This window comes from Diceros bicornis, chromosome 1 (genome assembly GCF_020826845.1).
Source record: "Diceros bicornis minor isolate mBicDic1 chromosome 1, mDicBic1.mat.cur, whole genome shotgun sequence".
Taxonomy (NCBI): domain Eukaryota; kingdom Metazoa; phylum Chordata; class Mammalia; order Perissodactyla; family Rhinocerotidae; genus Diceros; species Diceros bicornis.
Window position 1 is genome coordinate 718,180 of NC_080740.1, and position 23,302 is coordinate 741,481.

Genomic DNA, 23,302 nt, shown 5'->3' on the forward strand with positions numbered 1-23,302 from the left:
TGGTGTTGTACAGAATTGCTTTGTGTGGGGAACAAACCCCACATTAGAATTGGGAGATCGAATATGGCTACGAAACAATGTTTAGTATTCCTCATTTCCACAAGTCTTTCATGCACACATTTTCAAATTGGTGGCTACTACAATTTGCTGAGCCAGTCCAGATATTGGAACTTTAAGATTTTTGTTTTTTTCCAAATCGTGATATGACAAACATTTCTGCAAACCAAACCAAACGACAAAAGGCTTTATTTCCATTTGGGGTTATTATTATTATTTTTTTTTGTATTTCTTTTTTTTTTTTTTTGTATGGAAGATCAGCCCTGAGCTAATATCCATGCTAATTCTCCTCTTTTGCTGAGGAAGACCGGCTCTGAGCTAACATCTATTGCCAATCCTCCTCGGTTTTTTTCCCCAAAGCCCCAGTAGATAGTTGTATGTCATAGCTGCACATCCTTCTAGTTGCTGTATGTGGCACGTGGCCTCAGCATGGCTGGAGAAGCGGCGCGTCAGTGTGCGCCCGGGATCCGAACCCAGGCCGCCAGTAGCGGAGCGCGAGCACTTAACCGCTAAGCCATGGGGCTGGCCCCATTTTGGGTTATTTTTATAGAACATGTTTTGAGAAAAGGAATTCCAAAGGTAGTGAAAAATCTGCAGGTCCTTAATACATAATGCTTCATTGTGTCCCGGAAGCAATACCTGTAAAATCAGGTTTTCTGAGGTCTGCTAACTTAGGGGGGAAAAAGTCTCATTTTATGTTCCTATTTTTTAACAACTGGTCAGTGTATATTTTTTCTCATGTCTATTCAGCATTTGTGTTTTTTCTGTGGACTGACAAATCACATGGGGGTATATTTTTCCATTGTACTTTTCTGTACCAAATTTGATGAACCTTTTGTGTGTTTGTGGCTGAAATTTTCCTAGTCTGGCTGTTTGCCTTTAACGATTTCCCACTCACAGGATTATAATGGAATTTACTAAATTGATTTTTTTTCTTTTCTCTATCCTACATTCCTAGTTTCCCCAACAAATCAGATCCAAGCGCTTTTCTCCTTCTGACCACCACTCCACAGTCACACTTTTGACTGCCCATTTAGCGAATTTTCAAGTCTATACCAGATTTTTTTTGGGGGGGCGGGGAGACTGTCCCTGAGCTAAGGTCTGTTCCAATCTTCCTCTATTTTGTATGTGGGACACCGCCACAGCAAGGCTTGATAAGCGGTGCATAGGTCCGCGCCCTGGATCTGAACCCCAGAACCCCCGGCCACCACAGCAGAGTGCGCGACCTTACCCACTATGCCACGAGGCCGGACCCTATGCCAGATTTTAAAAAAACCCCACAAAACCGAGAAGCAATACCTCGGAATATTTTGCACTTGTATAGAATAACACATTTTTTTTAAATTTAAAAATTACGTAGTGCTAAATTACAGTGATCTTTTTTTGAACTGCGTGATTGTTTTCAAAATAAAAAAAGATTGCTCCTCCCCCAAACTTTTTCTTCCTGGAGAAAAGCTAACAAAGGTCCTGGGGCCATGGCTCTGGGTCTCCTCGCACACCTCTACAATGACGCAAGCAGAGCTTCCCCGCCTCCGGATCCCCGCGCCAGGGGCAGCCTGGGGGCCGCGGACTCGAGGCGGGCACCGAGGCTGCGCCGGGCGGTCCACGCAGGGTGGGCGCACGCAGGAGAGCCAGGTAGGGCGAGGGCACGCGAGCAAGGCGCGGGGCACGTCCACGCGCGGCGGCGCGCGCAGAACGGCTGCCCGCCGGGAGGCGCACGCGCAGAAGGCCCACGCAGCCTCTTCAGTCCTGCCCCCACCCCCGCGTGGGCGTGGCGCCGCGGAGTGAGCGTTAGCTGCTCAGGTCCTAGCAGCTTACAAAAAAGACTTTTAAAGTGGACTCTCCAAATAATAAACTTGTTTCCCACTCGCTCAGGAGTCATTTATGGGGGAAGTGCCAAGCCCTGTAAGATTTCAGGGTGGGAGGACGTGGGCTGGCCGGCGGGCGGGAGAGCGAAGCGCACCGCTCCCAGGACCTTGGTTCGAGTACACCGCTGCCAGGACCCTGCGTGGGGCGCCCGCGTCCCCGTCGCCATCCTTGTTCCGTCCCTGCTCCCGTCCGCGCTCTCCACCCCGGTCCGCGCGGCCCCGTCCCCGGCTCTCCGCCGCCCGCGCCGCGCCCTCCCCGAGGGCCCCGCCGCCGCCGCCGCCCTGGCGCTCCCCGCGGGCCCCGCCGAGGCCGCCTGCGCCCTGTGCCAGCACGCGCCCCGGGAGCCGGTGCGCGCCGACTGCGGCCACCGCTTCTGCCGGGCGTGCGTGGTGCGCTTCTGGGCCGAGGAGGACGGGCCCTTCCCGTGCCCCGAGTGCGCCGACGACTGCTGGCAGCGCGCCGTGGAGCCCGGCCGCCCGCCGCTCAGCCGCCGCCTGCTGGCGCTCGAGGAGGCGGCCGCCGCGCCCGCGCGCGACGGCCCGGCCTCCGAGGCGGCGCTGCAGCTGCTGTGCCGCGCCGACGGGGGCCCGCTATGCGCCGCCTGCCGCATGGCCGCGGGGCCCGAGCCGCCCGAGTGGGAGCCGCGCTGGAGGAAGGCGCTGCGCGGCAAGGTGCGCTGCCCTCCCCATCCCCATCCCCATCCCGGGTCCCCGCCCCGGACGGCGCCCTGTGCCCCCTTCTCCCATCCCTGGACGGTGCCCTGTTCCTCCCTCCCCCGTCCCCCATCCCCGAATTCCTCGCTTGGGACCGTCCTGCCCCTTCCCCCACCCGCAGACGGCTTTCTGCTGCGGACTCCGCCCCCATACCGCGCTCCCCGTCCCTCAGTGCCGCGCCCCCAGGTGTGACGTCACCCTGCAGCCGCCCCGCTCCTCTGAGGTTCAGTCCTGGGGACCAAGCCTGCAGCCGTCAGCCCCTCTCTTTGCCAAAGCGCGCGCCCCCACAACCCCGTCCGCCTTCTCACCCGCTCTCGGCCTTCCCCCACCCACTCCATTCTGGAATCTTCTTCGTTGTGATCTCGGCGATCGCATCGACTACCAAACCCTGGGTCAAAACCTAACCATGGTTAGAGAGGTCACAGCTGGGGCCTGGGGACCTGGGGCCCTGCCTGTGTGTATGTGTGTGTGCGTGTGGTAGCACAGCGATAGCTCCTGGTCCCGAAACAGTGCGTGTGGTCCGTGCCCACCATAGGGAAAAGAAGAGCAGCACGGTTGAGGGTTCCTGTATCGGGGTGGGTCCTGCAGTCCCTGTCATGAGCACTGGGGGTGGCGGCCAGGGCCTCCCTGGGGCTGGAGCAGGTGGCCGGCCACAGCAGCTGAGCTCTCCTGCTGAGGAATGCCGCCACCCCCCCCACCCCCCCACCCGCGGTCAGTGAAAGGCTCTTGGTGTGGCATGCTCACCCCAAAAGGGCCACCCTCCATCTCTTGACTGGTGCCAGTAACATTGAGTATCTCAGGGGAGTGTCTTGTGTCATTACTTGGTTAGAGTCTTAGTACGGGTTGTTTTATCAGACGTCATTCTAGAGAGAGCTTAGTGGGGTTACTAAGACCCAGTCTGGTGCTTGCAGCCTGTTTTCACAGCATCAGCAGGCGAAGACCACATGCTGGGGCCTGATTTCTGGCCAGTCAGACCTGTTAGCAGACTGAGCTAAAGGGTCCTGGACGTTCAGATGGGGCTGCCCACTTGGTAACCAGCGTCTCTCTCCAGGAGAATAAAGGGTCTGTGGAGATCATGAGGAAAGATCTGAATGATGCGAGGGACCTGCATGGTCAGGCCGAGTCTGCTGCTGCCGTGTGGAAGGCAAGTGGGGGTGGGGTTGTGGCCTGGGGTCCGTGTGTTGAGGGGATGTGGCTGTGCACCCTGACCCTATCTGGCAGGGTCTTGGTTCACAGCTGAGTGCTTTGCAGCAAACCCTTCTCTCCTCCCCGAGTTGGTTAGCAGTGGGGTGGGGGTCCCAGGGTGTAGCTTGAGGACACAGGTGTCCCTCCCTACTGCCCACCTGCCCTGCAGGGTCACGTGATGGATCGCAGGAAGAAGGCTCTGACGGACTACAAGAAGCTGCGGGCCTTCTTTGCTGAGGAGGAAGAGCGCTTCTTACAGGAGGTGGAGAAAGAGGAGGGGTCCCCCGAGGCTGAGGACGCGGACCCAGTGGAGAGGTTCAGGTCCCTGCTGCAGGCCGTCTCGGACCTGGAGAGGAGGCACCACGACCTGGGCCTCAGCATGCTGCTCCAGGTGGGCGACCAGTCGCGTCTCAGCGGCCTGGGGAAGGCGGACGGGGCACAGATTCCAGAATCGGCAGGGGGAAGCGTACCCCGAGAGAAGGCTTAAAAACACCGCCTGGCTTCCATTTGGGGCTAAATTTCAGGAATGAGTGATCCAGGAGACTTTCTGGTCTCCACGTAGGGGACGGTACGTTTGCTGAGAGGGAGGTCTTGCGCCCCAATATTGAAGGCCCCTGCCCCACCCTGGGCCTCCGCAGGCAGGAGCAGGCCGTGGGGTCCAGTAGCAGTGGGCACCCCCAGAGGGGTGGTGGCTGTCACACCCTCAACCTGAATGTTCTTTTACACTCTGCCCTGAGGCTGAAACCTTGAACCTCTGGGCTCTTTGCACCGCAGCTTTGACCCCAGAGCCGCCAGTCGCTGTCCTTCAGTACTCAGGGAGGAGAGGTGTCATTTCGCTTCTGGCAAAGCTGGTTAACTAGCTCCAAGTGTTGGGGAGACGCCAGGGGCTGGCGGGGTGTCCATCACCTGGGTTCCAGAACAGCAGCCGCCTCTTTCTCTCTCTTTCTCTCTTTTTCTCTTTCTTTCTCTCTCCCCATGCAGTGATCTGCCCGGGTGCAGGCAGAGGAAGGACACCACCCCAGCCCACAGCAGCTCCTTCATCCGCCTTCTGGACCCACGGTGCCCTGCACGCTTCACCCCTGAGGGTCTTCACCTCAGTGTGGATCCCCAGCTGGGGTTGTTCCTAGTGGCCCTCTGCAGAGTGTCCCTTTTCTCTGGGTGTTCGTGTTTCCAGGCCGTGACATTTCACCTTAGAGCCCCGTGTGGGGAGGTTAACCTGAGTGTGTCCCTCTCTTCATAAAGCTCTTGTCGCTGCTGCCGAGTCACGTTGCATCTGCCTGGGGTCTCTGTGGCTGTCGGTGGTGGTTGCCGGGTGGCCTGGGTTGTCCGGACCCAGCAGCCACTCGGCTTAAATGCTGCCCACAACAGGGCCATTCTGCTGGACCTGCACACCCAGGCCTGCAGACCCCAACCCATGCATCAGGCACGCCTGTTAGGGTTAAATTTGAGGTGAACGTCAAAGGAAAAGAAGGCCCAGGGTGCCCGGACGGGTCAGACCTGTCACTCCTTCTCGAGGTCCCCTGACAACATATGTCCCACACAAACCTACACCTACAGCTGGAGAAACGCCTCCTCGGGGTCCTCCTGGGGTCTGTGTGTCCCCCAGCACCGTATCCTTGTGGCTCTGTCCCCCTCTGCCCCCAACTGTGTCTGCTCGTCTGTGCTCTCATGTCTTCCATCCATTCCTTAGATACCAGCAGTTTCTTAGCATCACCGTCCATCCACCCCTTGAGAGCATCTTTTCTGGGGCGGGGGATCACCCCCAGGCCTCACTGTGGCGGTCCGTGTCGCTGTGCCTCTGGCTTCCCTTCCTATTTCCTCCACTACACAAAGTTAGCAAAACCCATGACACTTAGTGGTAGCATCGTCGTGCAGATTAGTCCAAGTGACAAAAACGCTGCACAGTGATGGGGACGAGGGGTCCCGGAACATAGATGCGTATGGATGTTTAGGATGGTGAGGCTGCAAGTCACCCCGAGCATATGGCTTTGTGACCGATGGCCATTTCCAGACAAAGCCTCAGTCCTCAGAGTCACCAGCCTCTGGCACTGCTGGCCCCGCACCTGTCTGCGTGTTTGGGGTGGCCTGCCTCGTGTGGGGTTGTGGCTCACAGAGCCCAGTAGAGAGGGCTGCAGCTGGTTTGCTTGGCGTCCCTCCTCCCATGTGTCTCCTCTCCTGCCAGCCTGTCTCAGCACTGCCCCCTGGAGGGGGGCTTCTGTAGGTGGGCCTTTTCTCTGATGAGCCCCCATCTCCAGGCTCCACGGAGTGAAAAGGGGGGCTGCCCGCCTCCACCTCTGCAGAGACCTGCTGGGAGGCCTCTCGTTCTTCCCCTTTCAGTCGGCTGGGTGGAAACTAGTGGGCTAGACAGCGCCGGGGCACAGCCCCGCAAGGTTCTGCCCCATGGGTGCTGGGTGCTGGGTGCTGGGGAAAGGAGGGACACTGGTATGGACTCTCTTTCTGACAGAGTGTTGCTGGCCTTGTCTCCCGCTCTCACACACACCGTCTTTGTAAGAATGACGAGCAGAGTGGGAAAAACTGCTTGGTTGTGTATCAGAAAGAGTGACAGGTTCATCATCTCAGCAAGCCGTGTGACCTTGGCCAAGGAACCCTTATAAGTAATCCTGTCCCTGATGTGGCGGGGACACAGGAGGGAGCTGCTGGGCTTGTGTCCAGCAGGCTAGGAGTGCCTCCAGCACGGATGGCCTTCGAGTCCAGTGAGGCCTGGCTGCCTGCTTAGCAGCTCCTCTGAATGTCTGGGGTGAAAGCTTGGTGCTGGCCTGCAGGGCTGCACAAGCCACCTTGCCGTTTTCTCCATCAACCCTGCTCCCTGCTGACTGGTCACAGTGGCCTCTCTGCCATGGGCCCCTTTCTCCTTGATGTCTGCATGGCAGGTCCCCTCACCTTCAAATCTGTGCTGAAATGATTTACAGAACCTGTGTGCTGTGGAGGATCTTCGCAAGCTCTGCCTGCCAGGCGTGGATGAGCAGAGTTCATGTGCTCTGTGTGGCCTCACCAGAACCTCAGGTTCTCCCAGCTGGTCCAGGAGCACGTCAGTCTCTATGTGTCCCAGGTCGGGGCAGGGGGACTAGTGAAGGGAAACCTAGGCTGGACTTTGCCCAGAGGATGAGAAGGGGAGGTTTGTCTACCAGAGGGTAGGAGCTGCTTTTAAAGAAATACTAGCGTCATGATAGTCTTCCATATCGTTCTCATCGGAGCTCAGTGGGAAAGTCACGGAGAATTGGGACCTGTGGCCTCTTTTCAATGTCAGAATCCTTTGTTCAAGGGGAGCAGAGACAAAAGCTGAGGGTCATTCCACCCTGCTAGTGGAGGAGTTATTTCGTCTGGTTGACAACAAAACACTGGGAGATGCCCGCATCCTCGATACTCGGAGACTCGCACATGGACGGGCCAGTGATGTACTGCTCCAGCTCTGCTCAGCGCTGGAAATCAGAAGCCTAGATGACACCCAGCGTGAGTCAGGATACGCGGAGGGGGTGTGGACTGGTGCCTCTATTTGGGAGAGGGGTCTGAGCGGGCCAGTGGGAGGTTAGAAGGAACCAGTGCCCAGGACTGGCCCAGGCTCAATAATGCACTACCGACGCTCCTGGAGCTCACTGAAGGCCATCGTGGTTACCTGGTTTATCATGGGGAGAGGAGACAGGTTAATGTCAGCCAAGGGTGACTGCTGGGCAGAATCCAGGAAAAGTGCCAGATTCCGTTGTCTTCTCCCCATGGAGTGGGGACAGTGCTGCTTCCCTGTGTCAGACCACACTCGAGGAGCATGGCAGACCCAGGTTGTTTCCCAAGAGTTGGTGTCCAGAACCCCCATCGGGTCCATCGTGTCAGCATGCTGACTCCCCATGTGGCTGGTCTCAGCCTGCAGCCCCTCGGGAGACCCAGCTGTAGGACCCAAAGCCCCTGGCTCATGGCACTTGGTCAGGTCACCCAGGGTGGCCCACAAGGCTGTGGGCAGACAGACATTCCCGTCAGGCAGGGCACCCCAAGGGCTGAGAGGTCACCTCCCAGCAACCAACTATACAATACGCCGTGTGCTCCCCAGTGACATAGCAATTCCAGCCCTGGGTCGATGTGCCAAAATGATGCTGGCACGGTTCTGTGAGACAGTGTACACAGGACAGTTACTCAATCTTGTTTGCAGCCTTGAGAGGTTGGAGGAGACCTGGATCCTCATTACTGAGGGAATGGAAAGGCAGATATTGGGGATGCCACCATGAGAGCTGTGCATCAGGACTAGTTCTGCTGAAAGACATGGACCTGGGGGTCCGTGGACTAGATGTGCATGCTGGAAACATTTGGAGAACTCCAGGGAGAGGCTGGTCTGCTGACGGTGTCTTAGAAGCAGGTGCAGCTTCTGAGGCTGTGACCTGCAGGGGAGGGTGGGGTAGGCTGCGGGGCTATCACCAGACTTGAGGACGGGGCCAAGCTCTGTGCAGACCTGTGCACTGATTCCCACCCTCTTGGCCATCGGTGGTAGGATGTCCCGCCAGCTCTGCCCTGCTGTGGGAGAGTGGGGTCGTGGAACACAAGAACTACCCACAGTGGTTTTACGAGAATGCTGCCATTGCTTTTCTGCCACCAGCAAGCAGGTTGGGGCCACCAGGTGCTTCAAATGGTTTCCTCAGGTGAGATGGTCAGGCTTATAAAAAAATGCCTGTTCTGCCCAACCCAGTGTCCTGTGGCCAGAGTAATACAGACAGATGTTCGGGCTTATAAAAAATGCCTGTTCTGCCCAACCCCGTGTCCTGTGGCCAGAGTAATACAGACAGACGGAGCAGTAGAAGATATTTGTAGTGTGGAGACCAGCATGGTTCATACTGAGACTGTGCAAGGAACTCCTACAAATCAAGAAGAGCCTAAAGCAGCTGGAGTGGTGGACAGACGGATGCAGAGGAGGAGCCAGGTGGCTCAGAAGCCCAGGCAGAGGTGTTCAGACTCTTTGTTTTCTTTTTTTGATCAGCTTTTTATTTTTATTTTTTTGCTGGGAAAGAGTCACCTTGAGCTAACATCTGTTACCAGTCTTCCTTTTTTATTTTCTTTCCCAAAGCCTGAGTACGTAGTTGTATATTCTAGTTGTTAGTCCTTCTATGTGAGCCGCAGCCACAGCATGGCTACTGACAGATGAGTGGTGTGTTTCTGTGACCTGGAACAGAACCTAGGCTGTTGAAGCAGAGTGCGCAGAACTTGAACCACCAGGCCCTGAGGGCTGGCTTTTGCTCAAACTCTTAGTTTTTGGAGCAAGGGAAGTTGCACGCCCCCAGGAGCAAGGACTTTGTTGCACTGTGAGATCTGTGGAGAGGGCCAAGCTCCCCTGCCCCTGCCCACGTCCCACCCCCTGCACTGCTGCTGGATTCTGCAGCATCCATTGAGGGCGTGGTGACCCTGGACCCAGCAGCCCCACTCCCAGGAGTTCAGTTCCAAGGACGTCCTCTCCAGGCCCACAGGGGGTGGCACTTGCATGTGCTCACTGGACCGTCAAAGGGTGGGCAGGGTGGGCGGGGTTGGTGTCCCTCACTGGGGGAGGTGGGAGGTCACGTGGGGGATGGAGGACACGGAGAACGCCGCAGCCCTGCCACGGAGAGGCACGGGGAGACATGTTGGGGCTTAGGGCACCATGCTGAGCCACAAAAATGAAGTGAAGTATAAAACAGCATTCTTCACCTCACTTAAAATGTGTGCACACAGAACAAATTAGTGGTTGTGGAAACACACTGATAAGTGGATCCATTGAGTAGCTGCCTGTAGGGTGGGGAATGAGAGGTGAATGGAGTAACAAAGCAGAAGGAAAAGAACCAAGGTGACAGGCAGGACTGGGGGTGCAAGGCGGGGAGGGGACACCTCGGTGGTCCTGGTGAAGGAAGTCAGGCTTCAGGGTACTTTGTCACTTTGGGTTTTCTGTGGTTAACTGGTTCTGTAACTAGCTCCTTATCAAATCTGGGTGTCCGGGGGGGGTGTGTGTGGGAGCCGTGGACGTTTTTGTGATATTAAAGTGGTATGCACGGGGAAAATGTTGGGAGCCCCTGCAGTAAACTAACAAAGAACACTTGCCTACTCTAACGTGCAAGCACATGGTTTGGTCTTAGAGACTCTGGCCACCTGCCATCATTGAGCTTGTGTGGACCTCCCTCCCGACTCCCACTTTGAGCCTCCCTAGGAGGCTGTGCTCTCCCACCTCGAGTGTCTTCTTACTTTTTCAGTTTTGAAGAGCGGCGGTCCTGCAGGGAGCTTCAGCGACAGCAGCTTGGAAGCCCTCTGCCCCGGAGGACCCTCCCTCCTGCCTCAAGTGTGGGAGGAGCGGAAGCAGCTGTTCCCACGCGGTCGGCATGTCCAAAGACGCAGGGCCCAGCGTTTTCTCGGGAAGGCAGGTGCTGGGAGGGGATGAAGGGCCACCGACAAACTAGGTAAACAGCAGAAATTACTCGAGAAGCGAGGTTCTGTCAGTTGCTCGTCGGCAGACAGAAGCGGTAAAGGGGCCCTGCAGGCGCCCAGGGACCCCACCCCACCCCGTCTTCCGAGTCAGACGGCTCAAAGTCGAGGTGCTTTGGTGCTGACGGGAACCTTACTTTGGAGACGGATAGCTTAAATGAGACAAAGGCCCTGAAGTCTTTTTTTTTTTTTTAAGATTATCTTTTGGATTCCAGGTTTTATTAAACCTCTGTTCCTGAAGAAGGATGTGCTAGTGAGCCACTTCTACTTGACAAGTCTTTCAAGTGTTTATAGAACCATTTAGAAATGAAGAAATGTCAATTAATAAAAAATGTTGGCGCCAGCCAGCTGGCGCAGTGGTTAAGTGCCGGCAGCCGCCGCAGCCGAGGGTTGACAGGTTCAGATCCCAGGCGCGCACCCACGCACTGCTTGTCAAGCCATGCTGTGGCAGCGTCCCGTATAAAGTAGAGGAAGATGGGCACAGATGTTAGCCCAGGGCCAGTCTTCCTCAGCAAAAAGAGGAGGATTGGCATCGGATGTTAGCCCAGGGCTGGTCTTCCTCACAAGAAAATAAATAAAAATAAAGTTCACCCTGTTTTAAGGAAAAATGTCAATTAAAAAATGTCAACACAACAAATGATCAAGTAAATCAACCGGTCAGAGTTAAACTTTCACAGGACACGGTAACAATCTCCAAAGTCGTCTTTTTTTACAGGACAGTGTGACACAAAAGTATGCAGATTTAAATAAAAATCAGCAAAAAACCAATCACGTTGGTCATAGATGTAAAGACTCCTCAGGTCTCCTATTTGGCAGAATAAGGCTATCCTCTTGTAAAAGTTCTCAATCTCACACCTCGAATCAGCCACTGAATTCTAGGAATGGTGTCTCTCCCCCTGCGCGGCAACCGCTCCTGGGTGCCTCTGTGCGCAGACTCCTTTCTTTAGTTAATTTTAAAGACTTGCTTCTCTTAGCCAGACTCCAGAACTCCACTCCTTCGTCTCCCGATAGCGAGCGGGCCGGCGGGGCCTGCCCCGGCCCCGGCCCCGCCGAGCGCAGGGCTGACCGCACCCCCGGGGAGAGCTGGAGCGCAGCGCCCCGCCGCCTCCCGGGGCCGGCGCCCAGCAGTAAGGCGACGCTCTTGAACAAGGCCAGCCCGTCTCGCGCTCGGTGTTTCTCTGGCCCCTGGAGGTTCCGTCGGGGCCGCAGCCCCGCGGGGGCCCGCGATCTCCGCCTGTCCACCGGTGCCACCAGCCTCGGAGAAAACCGGAACGTGAACGGGGACCTGAGGAGTGTGGACGAGCCGAAAGGCCCCTTCCATTGCCTTCCAGGGATGCGGCCATCTCCAAGCATGTGCGCCCCGAACACAGGGAGGACGGCGCTGCGCTCTGCCAGCCCGGGCCGTATGCAAACGAAGTGACTTTCTGGCTTTCGTCTGATTGGAGAAGCCTCAGGACTCGTCATCGCAGAGCAGCCAGCGGGGCCCCCAGGCTGCAGGACGCCTTTATCCCATTGGTGGCCGCAGCATGCGGCGGCGCGCTCCCCGACTATAAAGGTCGGTTCTCCTCTCTTCCCACTCCTGACTGGGAGATGTCTGGTCGCGGCTGGTAGGTTGTGAAGGTGCGCACCAACTGCAGCTGGCCGTTCGCGCCGACGAGGAGTTCGGCGAGCTGCTGGGGGGCTTGACCACCGGGTAGGGCGGCGTCTTGGCCGACGTCCAAGTCGTGCTGCTGCGTCACCAAAGGTTCTTTTCGGAGCCACCCACACGGCCGAGAGAAGAGCTACTGGTATGTCGCCACTGTTCCATCTTTGTCTTTCCTTGCCTTGGTGCAGGTGAAGTCCGAGGGCCAAGATTGGCACACAAGACTGGTAATGGCAATGGTACCGGCCTTTAAGTAGGAAAGGTATTATGCATCACCGTTGGTTAACAGCAGGCACTCGAGCTGGGCCACAGTGGCCAGTTGTGCGCCTTAGTTCTCCGCAAGAATGCTGTATGGAGTCGAAGACACACATGGGCATGTCGTAGTAGGAGTATGGAACAGGTGTACCACAGTGCGCACCAAGGGATGCTCTCCGTGGTCTGGGCCCATGTGCTCGCCAGCAGGCACCCAACCCCGAGCAAGCCATCCCAGGAAAAGAGCTTGGCTCACTGCCAGATTCTGCCCACTGCACCTTTCTGTTTCACACAGGCGTTTCCCACCCCTGGTTCTTTTAATGCCCCCATCTAGAACATAAAGCTCTCTGTTAGCTCTTGATGGACTTCAGGACATACTACCCCAAAATATGGCAGCTTCCACATTGAATACCTTAAGCTGAGGGAATTTGAGGAAACAGTAGGAGGGAGATCTCTGACCTCCTCACACCTTACACTTCTCCCCTGAAACAGGCCACAAAGTCCTCTTGTGAGAGGCTGCCTCCCTATACTCAGAGGAAAGGAGCATCCTTACCTTTCAAGACAAGAACGCCCAGAATCTGAACAAACAGGCCTTGCTGATTCCCCCAGTTCACCTAACTAACCTCATGCTCCTGGACCTGTCATATTCCTCCACGACTCCCCACTCTTCATCAAAGGCCGCATAAAATACTCAGGTCTAACTCTCTTTGGGTCTTCATTTCCTTACAAAGAGTCTTGTGTCCTGTAAAACTTATGTTAAATAAATGAGTATGCTTTTCTCCTGTTCATCTGTCTGAGTTTAATTTTCAGACCCAGCCAGGGACCCTAAGAGGGTGAAGGAAAACCTTTTTCTCCCCTTCACTCACTTGCCTTCTTTCCTCACGTTGTGTTGTAAACTGCACAACCTAGAACCCTAATTAGGTAGGGCTCCCAGTCCTTTGAAGTGGCTTTGACCTCAAATGAAGCCTGGCACAACAGACCCCAGAGGTGAGACCTAATCCAGTCTCCCAACGTCCAGCCCAGCACCATCTGTGGAGTCAGCATGCCCCCTTTGGGATGAAGGAGGCAGAGAGGGGAGAGAAAGGTGAGGCTGCAAAATGTGTGAGCTTCCAGAATTGTCTTCTGTGCAGAAGCTGCTGGCTAGCGACCATTCTCTGTACTGCTGACCGCCAGTCCCTCGTCACGCAAGGTCCTGGCTCTTCCACAATCTTCCCCTCATTTGGTACCCGTGTTGGCTGGTTCTGAACTTGGACAGAGGTTGAGAAGTCTGTAGGTGCCTGTTAACTGATGCTGGGAGTGAGCTAAGAAACCTAGGAACACAGGTCAACTCTCCAGCCTGTGAAAAAGTGGGCTTTTAAAAAACAAATAGTCCCAGGGCCTCGTTCCTGCAGCTTCCTTCTGGGTTCCTGGTCCCCTCATGCTTCGGCTGCTCTTGCTCTCCGGCCAGATGCCCCTTCTGTACCCTGCAGCGAGGAACCTGGTCCTGAAACTCGGAGAGGTTTGAATTGACCGTGTGTGTGTGTCCACTGCAGGCTGCCAGACTGCCCTGCCCAGGTAGGTTTTGGCTAATCTTTTTTTTTTCCTAACAGTTGTTTTCTAATTTTTTTTTTCTAACAGTTGTTTTCTGATTTTTTTCTGCCTGACTTTTTTACCCAGCTGCCACTGATCCTGGTTTTGCATCCTACATTTGTTCCTTTCATAGTTTAATGCGACTGCCTTCCACATTAATTGAGGTTGTTTCCAGAACACTTTCATAAATATTGTTTACGATTTCCAACAGCACTGTGAAGTGACATCTCCCTACATTTTAGAAGAGGCCATTGGAGCAGAGATGTTATGTGACTCATCACAGTGGTGGAGCCTAGTGGGTGATACATATCAACTGAGCCTGTCTGTGGTGGGTGTGCTGCCAAGAGTTCTTAGCCTGCGGGCCGGGGCTGGGTGTTTTGTATGCATTGTTTCTCCAACCACTTTACACACTAGGGTGGTAAAACCATCAACTCTCATCTATCAGACATGGTTATGAGTTCCCATGGGAGATTCTGACGAGAGTGGAATCTCTGGGAAGGTCTGGGCTGGACTGGGGATATCAGGGACCCCTGCCACACACGTGCACAGAACCTCAGAGAAGTGTGGCTCTTGACGGGCTCAAGCGGGAGTCCAGGGAAGAAGCCCTTTGTAGACAGGCAGAGGCGGTTGGACAAACTGGTGCATCTCCACTCCCTCCACTTGGTGGGCAGGGCCTGTCAGTGGCTTCCAAGAGGATGGCTCGGTTGGAAAGGCTCAGGGCAGGCAGATGCTGGCCAGAATGCTGCTGACCATGGCAGGTCCTGCTAGTGCAAAATGCAGAAAGCGCCATGGGGAGGACATGGGGGAATGGCCACCCAACCACAGCGCATGGGAAACGAGGAGATGCATGGATACGGAGCCCCAAGGCGTGTACCTGGATAGGAGGATTTACGGTCAATCGGCCATCCTGTGAATGTCCCCAAGCTGATCTCTGGAGTACAGGATTGCTGGTGTGTGTGTGTGTCTGTGTTGTTTTAATTGAGGTGTAACTCACGTACATCAAGTATTTTAAAGTGAACTCAGTGGCATTTAGCACATCACAATGCTGTGCAAACACCACTCTATCTCCTTCCAAAACATTTTCGTCACTTCAAAAGAAGACCCCAAACCCATGAGCAGTCACACCCCATTACCCCCTCCCCAAGCTCCAGGAACCCACTAATCTGCTTTCTGTCTCTATGGATTTGTCTGTTCTGGACATTTCATATAATTGGGATCATACACTATGTGGCCTTTTGTGTCGGGCTTCTTTCACTGAGCACAATGGTTTTGTGTGTGTAGAGAAGAAAAGATTTTACCTCTCAGGGTTTCCGGCTGGGCCTGAGAATTATATTGACATAAGATTAATAGGAGAAAAACATACAGATTCTTGCATGTACACGGGAGCCCTCAGAAGGAAACGAAGACCCACAGAAGTGGCAAAACCTAAATGCTTTTATACCAGGTTGAACCAAGAGGGCAATTGTGGAAAAGTAACTAAAACATATGGAAAGACTAAAGGAAGATGAGAATTTTGTTAACAGGGTCCGTTTGTGCAGAATTCTCCTTGGTCTTAACTTCCTGTCCTTGATGATAAGAATATTTCTTTTCTCCTGGTACAGGGTGGGCATCCTTCACATGAGAGTTTTAACTCCTGTTTTCAGGAAGAAAAAGGGAGATGAGAATGCCCTTCTTGCATCTGCTGTTTTTTTTAAGTGTCTTTAGCTCAAAATAATCCTTTTGCCAAAGTGGCATATTTGGGGGTGGCATGTTCTGCCCTTCTTCGTGTCCTTCATATTGTACCATGAATCAGAGCTTCATTCCTTTTTGTGGCTGAATACAATGCCATCGTATGCATAGACCACAATATGTTTAACCATTCATCCACTGGGGGACGTGGCTGTTTCCAGCTGTTGGCTGTTGTGAACAATGCAGTTGTGAACAGTGCTGCCGTGAACACGTGTGTACAAGTATCTGTTTGAGCTCTTATCTTCAATCCTAGGAGTGGGATGGCTGGGTCATTTGGTAATTCTGTGTTTAACGTCATGTGTTTTTCAATAAACAAAATGCTGTAAATATGGCTGCCATGTAACTCATTTCCCTAATTGGGACACTTTTGAGAGAAAAAGCAGTGTGATTGGTAATGACTGATTAATAAGTTATTATTAATAATATCATGAATAGCTAATAATAACATTATGGAGGGGGGCAGCAGATGTGTGCTGGGACCACACCAGTGAGATCCGGCGGGGAAAGGCTCTCCGGCTGTACCCCTCCCCAGCCAGCTGGCTTGGCTTTCTACAAGATCAGAACCAAAGGGCAAGGGCAGCAATGATCTTGGAGATTTTCTTCTCCGTGTTCCTGTGAAGGAAAACCCTGACCTACAGCTCAGCAGGTAGTACTTGGTGAAAATTAAGCTCACTGCTGTCAGTAAGGAACAACGCTGGTCTCTAGAGGCTCCCTTCATCCGCTCTTAGCAGGCTTTCTCAGTCAGCTCAGCCTGCATAATAAATACCAAAGACCAGGCTGCTCAAACCGCAGCCATCTATTTCTCAGTGTTCTGAAGGCTGGAAGTCCGAGATTAAAGTGCCGGCAGATTTGGTGTCTGGTGAACACCTGCTTCCTGCTTCCTAGATGGCTGCCTCCTGATGTCCGTGAAGTTCATTTGCAGACGCACCTGTTCCCCTCACTGACCTGAGGGGTCAACAGCGGTCTCCTATAGCGACTGGCCATTACTTAGTGGACTTCATTTGGGTAAGAAGAGGGGCCCAGCAAGGGAAACCATCAACAAAACGAAAAGACATCCCACTAACTGGGAGAAAATATTTGCAAATCATATATCCAACAAGGGGTTAATTTCCAAAATATACAAATAACTCATATAACTCAACAACAAAAAAAAACCTGATCAAAAAATGGGCAGAGAATATGAACAGATATTTTTCCAAAGAAGATATACAGATGGCCAACAGGCACATGAAAAGATGTTCAACATCACTAATTATTAGGGAAATGCAAGTGAAAACTACAATATCACCTTACACCTGTCAGAATGGCTATAATTAACAAGACGAGAAATAATAAGTGTTGCAGAGGATATGGAAAAAAGGGAACCCTCATACACTGCTGGTGGGAGTGCAAACTGGTGCAGCCACAATGGAAAAAATATGGAAATTTCTCCAAAAATTAAAAATAAAAATACCATATAATCCAGCTACCCCATTACTGGGTATTTATCCAAAGAATGTGAAATCAACAATTCAGAGAGATTTATGCACCCCTATGTCTATTGCAGCATTATCCACAACAGCCAAGATGTAGAAGCCACCCAAATGCCCATCAAATGATGAACAGATAAAGATGTGGTATATACACAATGGAATACTCCTCAGCCATAAAAGAGACAAAATTGTGCCATTTGTGATAACATGCATGGACCTTGAAGATATTAGGCTAAGCAAAATAAACCAAAGACAAACACCATATGATTTCATTCATGTGTGGAAGATAAACAAACACATGGATAAAGAGAACAGATTAGTGGTTTTACCAGAGTGGAAGGGGGTTGGGGGGAGAGCAAAAGGGGTGCATATGTATGGTGATGGATAAAAACTAGGCTATTGGTGGTGAACACAATGCAGTCTATACAGAAACTGAAATATAATGATGTACACCTACAATTGTACAATGTTATAAACCAATATGACCTCAATAAAATAAATTTAAAAAGAAGAGGGGCCCAGGCTTTTGCACACAGTGGAATAGTATTCAGCCACAAAGAGTAAGGAAATTGTGACACATGCCACAACCTGGATGAACCTTGAGGACATAATGCTGAGTGAAATAAGCCAATCAGCAAACAACAGACACTGTGTCGTTCCACCTATATGAAAGTCCCTAGAGTAGTGAGCTTCATAGAGACAGAAAGTAGAATGTTAGTTGCCAGGGCCTAGGGGAAGGGGCTGGGGAGTGATGGTTTAATGGGGACAGAGTTTCAATTTCGGAAGATGAGAACGCTCTGGAGATGGCTAGAGATACTGGTCGCACAATATTGCAAATGTACTTAATGCTGCTGAACTGTACACTTTATGATTAAAACGGTAAATGTATGTATATTTTACCGCAATAAAATAAAAGTGGTGCAATGTGCTTTGCTCTGTACCACAAGACTGGCTTTTCAAACTTCTTGACCCATGTCTTGGGTTGGGCTCCCTTGGAAGCCAATTCTGCAGTGCATGCAGGTGGTTCTCGGGGATCCTGTGGGCACAGCGTGGCAGGAGGGGCTCAGGCTGGAAGTGTCACCACATCTCCCTAAGCTCTGGGGACTCTGGGCTCTGGGACTCCACAGAGCTGTCCCAAATGGAGGAAGCCACTCTAGTCCAGGCCATACAACAAAAGTTCCTGTAGCATCATTTCTTTTCTGCATTTGAAACATGTTTTCTATTATATTTCATTGAAAAGAAAAATGCTGGTCACTATCCACTAAGTGGATCCAAGAAACTACCAATGGGTTGGCATCTACAGCCTGGGGAAGTTCTCCATGAGGCAGGTGGGCAAGGAGGGAACACTAGACAGCCCAGAATACTCAGTCTCATCTCATTGTCTCTCTCCATGGTTGGTTTTACTGGCTCACTTGCCAGAAGCAGCCCTCCAACGTGGCTAAACAATGGGAAGGAGATTGGGAGCACCTCAGAGAGAGCTGGTGCTCCCTCCGGAAGCTCCATGGGAGGATCCTTCCTGCCTCTCCCAGCTCCTGATGCCCCAGGCGTCCCTGGGCTTGTGGCCTTGTCACCCCAGTCTCTGCCTCTGTGGTCACATAGCTGTCTTCCTGTGTCTGTCTCAAATCTCGCTCTCCTTTCTCTCACGACACTTTTCATTGGATTCAGGGCCCACGCTAAATCCAGGATGATCTCTTCTTGAAATCCTTAATCATTCTTCAAAGACCCTTTTTCCAAATAAGGTCACATTTCTTGTTCATGGACAAGTCATTTTGGGGGGGGTCACCATTCAACCCACCATGCCAGTATATTAGCCCCAGTCCTCTAGACCATCTTTTGAGAAGAACGAACACACATAAATGGGGTTTCCCAGATGAGGAAAGCAAGGCAGCGCTATACAAGGGCCACTGCTCCATCTGATGCCTTCCTTGCTTGCTCCAACCTTGTACTCCCATCGCCCCCAAACTAAGCCTAAGGACCCTACGCCTGAGTAAACATCTTGGGGGCCAGGGTTGGATGGAGAAAGCTAACCACAAGGATCAGTCCCTACCGTAAATGCTGCAGCTGTTGGAGCTACAGGGTTTGTGCCCTACCTGAGGGAGCTTTCCAGATGAAAGGCCTCCAGCCCCAGCTTCGGGACATGCCTCATGCTGCTGGGGTTGCCCTTGCTCTCTGATGCATAGGCTCTCCAAAGGTGTTCCAGTCCAAGTTTCATTTCCGTAATTCAATCGTTTCTCTGTATTCTATGTGGGGGTGGGGGTGTGCCACATAAACACTGATGAGTGACTGACCCCTCCATGCCCTGCTCATCCTGCAGGTGACAGAATCTTTCTCCCCTGCTCAGAGCAGGTTGGAAACTTACAGGTGCATAAGAAGCATTTTGAGGACTGTTACAGGATTTGTCCCCCCAAATTCACATGTTGGATCCCCAACACCCAGGACCTCGGAATGTGACTGTATATTGAGATGAAGGTAAAATGAGGTCACTAGGGTGGGCCCTGATCCCACATGACTGGTGTCCTTGTAAGAAAAGGAAATGAGAACACAGACACACAGAAAGACAACCACATGAGGACACAAGGAGAAGACGGTGTCTACACACCTAGGAGAGAGGCCTCAAGAGAAACCAGCCCTGTCTACACCTGGATCTCTGACTTGCAGCCTCCACATTGGGAGACAAATGTTTAAGCCATCCCGTCTGTGATATTTGTTACACAGCCTAAACTAATACAAAAGCTTATTAAAAATGCAAACTCCTGTCCCCCTAACCCATGGAACTGACTTCAAAGGTCTGTGGTGCGGCCCAGGTTCCCCTAGAATTCACTTGGAGAAATACGGCTTTTCAGCTTAGTCTCCCAGAAGTCGTCTTAGGATAAGGTGGTACTTTTCAGCATTCATTCCATCATTGCTCTCTGACAAGCTTTTTTAGACTTTTTTTTTTTTTTGTGAGGAAGATCAGCCTTGAGTTAACACACATGCTAATCCTCCTCTTTTTTTCCCCCAAAGCCCCAGTAGATAGTTTTATGTCATAGTTGCACATCTTTCTAGTTGCTGTACGTGGGACACGGCCTCAGCATGGCCAGAAAGGCTGTGCGTGGGTGCGCACCCAGGATCCGAACCCGGGGCGCCAGTAGCAGAGACCGTGCACTTAGCCACTAAGCCACGGGGCCGGCCCTAGACATTATCCTTTCTAACTGCCCTCATGCCCATGAAATTTTTACACCACAGATACACCAGATATCTGTTTATATGCTGGGCCTTCAGAAGGCCCCAAACCACTGTGTCTAAGATGCTTTCAGCCCCAGGAATCAATTTTCACCCAGTGGCAGAAATAACATCCCTCTTGAGAATGCATGAGATACAAAAAGAGTTGCCATATTTTTTCACATGGGGAAAATGCTGCTTCAAAGTATCTCGCCTGTGGGATCAGGGGGCTCCACCTCCTCCCACTCACACATTTGCTGATGTCCCAGTCTTGGAAATATCTCAGGACCCGCTTCAAGGTCACACGGAACAGCACCACTGTCAGCAGGTGGATGCAGGGGAGATGCATGGATTTGGGATCTGAAGGCTCTGGCTCTAAACCAGTCACGAAGCTTCGCTGTCTCAGGTTCTTCATCTATATCTAATGCCCACTTGCAAGGTTGTTATGAGGTTAGAATGAACTAGGGCTCTGCCACTTAGAGTGTCCTGTGGTGGTGATTTCATTAACTCTTAGGTGGAGCTATTAAATCTACTTGTTGGGTCACTTTGGGATTGCTAGATTCCTTCCATACCATAACGCAAGTATGGTTTGAGTTTGTGTGAAAAGAAATTTGCTGTCTTCTGGCCTAAGGGAGGTTGATCAGTATCTGCTTGGGAAGCGGCTCCTTGCATCCAACGGGGCAACAAGAATCCTTCAAGGCCACTACTCACTAGAAGCCCTCACCATTTTTAAAGATCTGCTGGCAGCCAGGCTCAGGTGTTCTGCTTTCTGTGGAGCGAGTCAGCTGATCTGCCTGCAACAGAGAAAGCAGGTACAGGGCAGCAGCAGGAAGTGTGTTTGAATACAAGTCCCTCAGCCTGTTCAACTTCAACAACAACAAAGTAGATTTCCCACTTGAGAAGACAGATTTAAAGGATTGCCTCGTGTAACTTGGGAGCTGGTTAAGTCTACCTACAGGGTAGACCAGCAGGCTGGTAACCCAGCGAAGAGTTGATGTTGCAGCTTGAGTCCAAAGGCTGTCTGCTGCAGAATTCCCCCTTCCTCAGAAGACCTGTGTTTGCTCTTAAGACCTTGACTGGGTGAGGCCCACCCACATTGTGGAGGATCATCTACTTTCCTCGATGTCTACTGATTTACACATTAATCTTGTCTAAAAAAATACCTCCACAGCAACGTCTAGACTGGCGTTTGATCCAACGTCTGGGCACCATGGCCTGACCAAGGTGATGCACGGAATTAACCGTCACAAGGAGCGGAAGATCAACAGGTTGAAAAGCCTCAGTATTGAAAAAGCTGGGAAGAGGAGAGAAAAGGACCAAACCCAAAATCTTTTTGCCCTGTTCCATCATTTCCTCATAAAGGCAAAGCAAAAAAATAGATAAAAAAAAAAAAAGTACAGAAACTTAGATTGAGAGATGTGGCACGATAGACATCACTCTGGACCAGGAGTTCAAACTCCAGGCTGGAGGCAGGACCTGCTGCTGGGGGCCTGCCCCGGGGTTGTCCCTGGGGGAGGCTGATATGGTCCAATGAGGGTGATGTGGGAGCCTGGAAGAGGCTCCCATCCCACAAGCCCAGGTCTACTAGACTATAGACCTGGTCTCCCCTCCACGCAGGGAGAGCAAAACCCTGGGCCACTATCGCAGTGATGGTGGCCAAGCTTCCCCGGAGGAGCCCCAAGGTCTGCAATGAGCTTGGAGCTTTGCCCTGGAGGAGATTCCCCTGGGGCACCTTAATGCCCAAGGACTGGAACACTAGAGATTGGAAGCTACACATCTCACATTCATGGGAGAGACTACAGATGCAATAGCAGGCCCAATTATTAAAAGGCAAAACCACGAAATTGGTTAGCTTGCTGGCTAAAGACAAAATAACAGGCTACCCGTATGTACTGGATTCACACCAAAACAGGTGAGCTAACTTCCTGGCACACTCTCAAGTTTCATTGTTAATACTTCGTGTCCAGAAAAACAAAATTGTTCCCAAACTATGAACTGGACAAAGTGTCTTTTGTACCTTGGTTTAAAGCCTAAGAACCAGTGGCAGCAGCTTGGCTGGAACCCAAGCTTGCACCTTGCCGCTCAGCTGCTCCTGCCTGAGAACAGCCTACTCCAGGCTCACTGGGCTGACGACCAGCTGGTGGCCTCAGAGGCAGCCTGATCATTAACACAAACACACGTTTATTTTAATTTTTATATTTACTTTTTTGCGGAAAAAGTAACACTCGTGGCTTCTCAGAACACCTTCCTCCAGACTCCCTAACACCTGACAGGAACAACTCATTTTTCTCCCCAACTTCAGCCCTGACAACACAACTGCCCTCTTGACCCGACTTGCTTCTTCCTCTTTCTTTTCACAGGCTTTACTAGGTATTCTGTTTCCCCACTCTGTCACCCCTCCATTTCATGCTCTCTCTGCACTAGCACACACATTTAACCTTTCTGGTGGCCTCGCTCGCACAGCAATCTCTTTTCTGAGGACTAGAAGTTTGTCTAAGAAATTTTGTTTTTAATACTAGCAAATCAGCAGTGCTACACATCCACGTGGAAAGCATTATTTCACAACTTTTGTCCCATCCGTGTACAATTTGCACTCATCATGCCCATATCTAAAACAGAGCAGAAAAACAGCCACACGTTTCACTATGTGTTTGAGATAAAAAAAAACGAATGAAAACAAAGTATCAATTAAGACATTTGCTCCACGGTTCTCTTTTGAATAGCTGGAAAACAGAAGGCAGTTTTTGATTCGCCGCCTAGCAGGAAGGAGTAACTCCGCCAATCAGGACTACAGCTGGCTAACCGGCCAGAAAACCCTACACTACTCAGGGAATTGGCTTTTTAGAAACAGATAACTGGTAACATAATCCTTGGCTGTTGCTGCATTCCTGCACAGGGCAAGAAGCGAGACGCGCCCAGAAAGGCCCAAGTACTCTCCGGCCCTCCCTGCACATGCTCCCTCAACTCCCGCGCGAAATCCCTGCTCTGCACCGGATGGGGTGCTCAGCACAGCGGGCGGGAAAAAATAATCCTAATCTGCACCGTGAGAATCTCACAAGCGCAGGGAGAACGGGCTGTGAATGGTTACTCAGCAGTCAGCCAAGTTTAATCACAGTGAACTCTCCATCGCTTGGCCCCAGTGGAGCGAGCAACTCTTGACTCGGAAAACA

General features: G+C 52.1%; 1 protein-coding gene across 1 annotated transcript; it reads left to right on the forward strand.

The window, feature by feature from the left end:
- Positions 1-1,563: 1,563 nt before the first annotated feature.
- On the forward strand, positions 1,564-5,085 carry RNF187 (ring finger protein 187). Its single transcript, XM_058539194.1, has 5 exons — positions 1,564-1,822; positions 1,933-2,597; positions 3,691-3,783; positions 3,994-4,215; positions 4,806-5,085. The coding sequence occupies exons 1-5, from the start codon at positions 1,564-1,566 to the stop codon at positions 4,806-4,808; spliced, it is 1,242 nt and encodes a 413-aa protein (XP_058395177.1). The 3' UTR covers positions 4,809-5,085.
- Positions 5,086-23,302: the final 18,217 nt, after the last annotated feature.

Coding starts and splice junctions, on each gene's coding strand:
- RNF187 (XM_058539194.1), top strand. CDS start 1,564: ATGACGCAAGCAGAGCTTCCCCGCCTCCGGATCCCCGCGCCAGGGGCA. Junction 2,598..3,690: donor GGAAGGCGCTGCGCGGCAAG/GTGCGCTGCCCT, acceptor GTCTCTCTCCAG/GAGAATAAAGGGTCTGTGGA. Junction 3,784..3,993: donor CTGCTGCTGCCGTGTGGAAG/GCAAGTGGGGGT, acceptor CCTGCCCTGCAG/GGTCACGTGATGGATCGCAG.